Source organism: Mandrillus leucophaeus, unplaced genomic scaffold (assembly GCF_000951045.1).
Source record: "Mandrillus leucophaeus isolate KB7577 unplaced genomic scaffold, Mleu.le_1.0 Scaffold118, whole genome shotgun sequence".
NCBI classification, from domain to species: Eukaryota; Metazoa; Chordata; class Mammalia; order Primates; family Cercopithecidae; genus Mandrillus; species Mandrillus leucophaeus.
The window spans coordinates 3185281-3189780 of NW_012100098.1; the positions used below are offsets into that span (position 1 = coordinate 3185281).

A 4500-nucleotide genomic window follows, 5' to 3' on the forward strand; every position below is an offset into this window, starting at 1 on the left:
AAAAAAAAAAAAAAAAAAAATTTATCCTGAACATAGTGCTTTAAGTGCGGGCTTTGGAGTTGAACTGCCTAGGTTCAAATCTTAGCTCTACCAATTATGAGCTGTGTGTTCTCAGACATAATATTTTATATCTCAATTTCCTTATCTGTAAAGTAGACATAAGCACACCTATAAAGGGTTCTGAAAAAAGTGATAAAATATGTAAAATCCTTAGGAACAGAGTTTGTGATATTAAATGTGCAATAAATGTTAGCTACTGTCTGCTGTGCACTGTAGTTCTTGGATGTCATTTCAAAAATCCTTTAAAAACCTAAATAACATACATCCCAACATTTATTCTTCAAAGAATTCTCTAAAATGCTACCAATTTAACATACTAAATGGAAATTAGTCACCAGATTTGTCAGAGACTGCTGTCATGAAGTAAGTTTTCTATTCTCTTTATTAAAAAAAAAAATCTGAGTCCCAAGTCTGTTAGTAGCATTACCAACTCAAAGGTCAAAGTGTTTTTATGAATTCTAGATTAAACTGTTCACATACATTTAGTAAAAACAAAACAAAAAAGCCACCAAACCTTTTTACTGAGCCTGACAATAAGCATTGCTATTAATGCCTTAAGATCCATTAGGAATTGTTTAAAATACATTATAGCTATGGTTTTTATCTTACCGATTTTTTTGGAATGGTCGACCCATATTCATAGCAGCAGCATTTGTTTTATAAGATCCTGGTGAATTAAAGCCATTCACAAAACTACCATTGGGAAAGGGAGCCTAGAAGAAAATGTATGTTTAAACAATATTAATGGTAAAGGTAAAACCTGGTGTGAGGGTCACAAGAACCTTAATGAGCTTATGAATTTATCTTTTGCAAGCCAAAAATATCTTAAAATATTTTACTGATTCACTTCTGCAATATTCACTTCAAATGCCACTGGATTTATGAACAACAATTCATAACTTAATAAAGAATGTTCTGGTCTGACATTTCGCAACATTAAAATGCATTTAAAACCACCCAACTTTTTCAGTCTCTTCTTTCAATTCACTCAGCAAATTTTATGGAATAAAAAATGCACTCTAATAGCTCAACTCTTAGTCATATGCGTTTATTTGGTATGGAAAATTAGATATCTATATCACTGTTTAAAAGCCAAAAAGTGGCCGGGCATAGTGGCTCACGCTTGTAATCCTAGCATTTTGGGAGGCCAAGGCGGGTGGACTGCCTGAGCACAGGAGTTCAAGACCAGCCTGAGCAACACAGCAAAACTCCATCTCTACAAAAAATATAAAAATAAAATAAAAGCCAAAAAGTCATCAATGTCAACATGAGTTCCCACTCCAACTGATTTCTTCAAATTTCAGCTCAAATTTAAAATATTATTATATTTTATTATAAGGATCTCACTTACCAGTGGTGTTTCAAAGTAAGGTGTAGGATTTGGAGACCAAGACTGAGGCACAATACTATAGACCGAGTACTGTTGGTGAGGATTATATACAGGCTGCATAAAGACTGGGGAGGCATACTGTGCTTGAGTTTGAATGGGCTGACTATAGATACTAGAATCCATTAATCGATAACCATTCTTAGCAAAAAATGTATTGATGGCTTTTATCCTTGCCTAGAAGAGGAACACATTATAGCAACAAAGAATTAAGTGTATATTTTAAAAAATACATTTAATTTACATTTTAACATATATTTTACATGACTATACTATTTCTGCCTATGGTAGAATCAGTAGAACAAAAGAAAAGAAAATGACAGCTTTAATTAATCATTAATAAAATGTTTTCATGGTATAAAAACCATAGTAAACAAGGTAAAACCCCCCTGCCACAAACACATGTCAAAATAACCAGGTGTGCTGCCTCACACCTGTAACCCGAGCACTTTCAGAGGCCAAGGGGGTAGGATTGCATGAGCCCAGGAGTTCAAGGCCACCCTGGGTACCACAGCGAGACCCATCTCTTACAAGAAAAAAAAAAAAAAAAGCTGGGCATGGTGGTGTGCAACCTGTAGTCCTAGCTGCTTGGGAGGCAGAGTGGGGAGGACTGCTTGAGCCAAGGAGTTGGAGGTTGCAGTGAGCTACAATCGCACCACCACACTCCAGCCTGGGCAACAGAATGAGACCCTGTCTCTAAACAACAACAAGCAGAGTAAAAACCTCCCAAAAAACTAAGTCAAAATAGTAAACTGGAGCTCATCACAGGCAAGGGCACTAGTATCTCTAATATACGAATTGTAAAAACAGACATGAAAAGGCCCAACAATGCTATAGAAAAAAGGGTTAGAGAAATGAACAGCGTTCACAGAACAAAAAAAGGCAAATGGCTCTTAAACATATGAAAGAGATGCTAAACTCACTCATAAAAAAAATGCAGGCATATGTAAAAATGTTCAAAAATCACTAATCATCAAAGAAATGTAAGCTGAACTCACAAGATAGCATCTCACATCTATTAAAATGGGTGTAACAAAAAAAATAAGTGTTACAGAAGATGTGGAGAAAGGGAACTTTTGTACACTGTTGCTGGGAAGGTAAATTCATATAGCCATTATGGAAACTAGTATGGAGGTTCCTCAAAAAGTTAAAAATAGGCCAGGCACGGTGGCTCGCGCCTGTAATCCCAGCACTTTGAGAGGCCAAGGCAGGCGAAGCACTTGAGGTTGGGAGTTCCAGACCAGCCTGGCCAACATGGTGAAACCCCGTCTCTACTAAAAACACAAAAATCAGCTGGGCATGGTGGCATACGCCTGTAATCCCAGCTACTTGGGAGGATGAGATTGCAGTGAGCTGAAATTGTGCCACTGCACTCCAGCCTGGGCAATAGAGCGAGACTCTGGGTCAAAAAAAGTTGAAAATAGAAGTACCATATGATCCAACAATCCTATGTATATCCAAAGGAAGTGAAATTAGTATGCTGAAGGGTGTCTGCACTACTGTCTGTGTTGCAGCATTACTTATAGTGGCTAACACATGGAAACAACCCAGTGTCCACAGCAAACAAACGGATGGAGAAAACATGGTGTACACATCCACTGGAATACCATTCAGTTTTGTTTTGTTTTGTTTTAGACAGAGTCTTGCTCTGTCGCCCAGGCTGGAGTGCAGTGATGTGATCTTGGCTCATTGCAACCTCCACCTCCCAGGTTCTAGCAATTATCCTGCCTCAGCCTCCTGAGTAGCCGGAATTATAGGTGCATGCGGCCATGCCCGGCAAATTTTTTTGTATTGTTAGTAGAGACAGGGTTTCGTCGTGTTGCCCAGGCTGGTCTGGAACTCCTGAGCTCAGGCAATCCACCTGCCTCAGCCTCTCAAAGTGCTACGATTACAGGCATGAGCCACTGTGCCCAGCCTCGATTTTCGTATTTTTACTAGAGATGGGGTTTCACCATGTTGGCAGGCTGGTCTTGAATTCCTGACCTCAGGTGATCTGCCTGCCTTGGCCTCCCTTGGCCTCCCAAAGTGCTGGGATTACAGGCATCAGCCACTGTGCCCAGACGCATTCAGTCTTAAAGAAGGAAATCCTGTCATTTGTCACAACCTGAATGAACCTAGAAGACATTATGCTAAGTGAAATAGGGCAGGCACATAAAAACAAACACTGCCTGATCTCACTTGTATTTGAAATCTAACAAGGTGGAACTCATAGGGACAGTATAATAGTGGTTACCATAAGCCAGGGATGGGGGAAGGGAGGGACTGGGGAAATGTTTCACAGGGTATAAAGTTTCTGTTAGTAGAAGTAAGTTCTGGAGAGCAGGGTGATGACAGTTAATAATAATGTATTATATAATTCAAAATTGCTTACTTTAAATGTTCACAATACCCAAAAAGCATGTATGCAATTTTATTTGCCAATTATAGAATAACTTAATAAAGCTATGGGAAAAAAATATACCCACATGACTACTGACTAATTGTAAAAGGTGAGGAAACCTATGGGCCCCAGAAGCAACTCAACAGTCCATCAACGGTTGAATACAACATGTACATCCAAACAACTGAGTATCATAAACATAAAAAAGAAACCGAAAGAATGATCTAGACACCATTATGAAGTGACTTCCAGAACACACTATTAAGTCAAAAAAAATTAACAGGAGAAAAGGCAGCCAGGCGCACTGCCTCATGCCTGTAATCCTAGCACTTTGGGAGGCCAAGACAGGTGGATCACCTGAGGTCAGGAGTCGAGACCAACCTGGCCAACATGGTGAAATCCCATCTCTACTAAAAAAATACAAAAAATTAGCTGGGTGTGGTGGTGCGCACCTGTAATCCCAGCTACTCATGAGGTTGAAGCAGGACAGGTGCTTGAACCCAGGAGGCAGATTTTTTTCAGAGATTTTCATACGGGAGAAAGGAGACAGGAAGTAGAAGAAATGAAAATCATACAGCCTGAATTTAAATTGTAAGCATCAGTACAAACCTATATTTTGTCTTAAAACATAAAAACTAGGCCGGGCGCGGTGGCTCAAGCCTGTAATCCCAGC

General features: G+C 39.3%; 1 protein-coding gene across 5 annotated transcripts in view; it reads right to left on the bottom strand.

The window, feature by feature from the left end:
• Nucleotides 1-4500, bottom strand: part of LARP4 (La ribonucleoprotein domain family, member 4) — a 93318-nt gene that overhangs the window by 34757 nt on the left and 54061 nt on the right. For 3 of the 5 annotated variants that reach the window (XM_011964433.1, XM_011964443.1, XM_011964425.1), the window contains exons 9-10: nt 1412-1624; nt 670-773 (exon numbers count right to left, since the gene is read on the bottom strand). In XM_011964433.1, coding sequence (XP_011819823.1) covers nt 670-773; nt 1412-1624 — 317 coding nt within the window. The remainder of the gene's footprint in view (nt 1-669; nt 774-1411; nt 1625-4500) is intronic. The other 2 variants (XM_011964461.1, XM_011964451.1) reach the window with 1 other exon arrangement.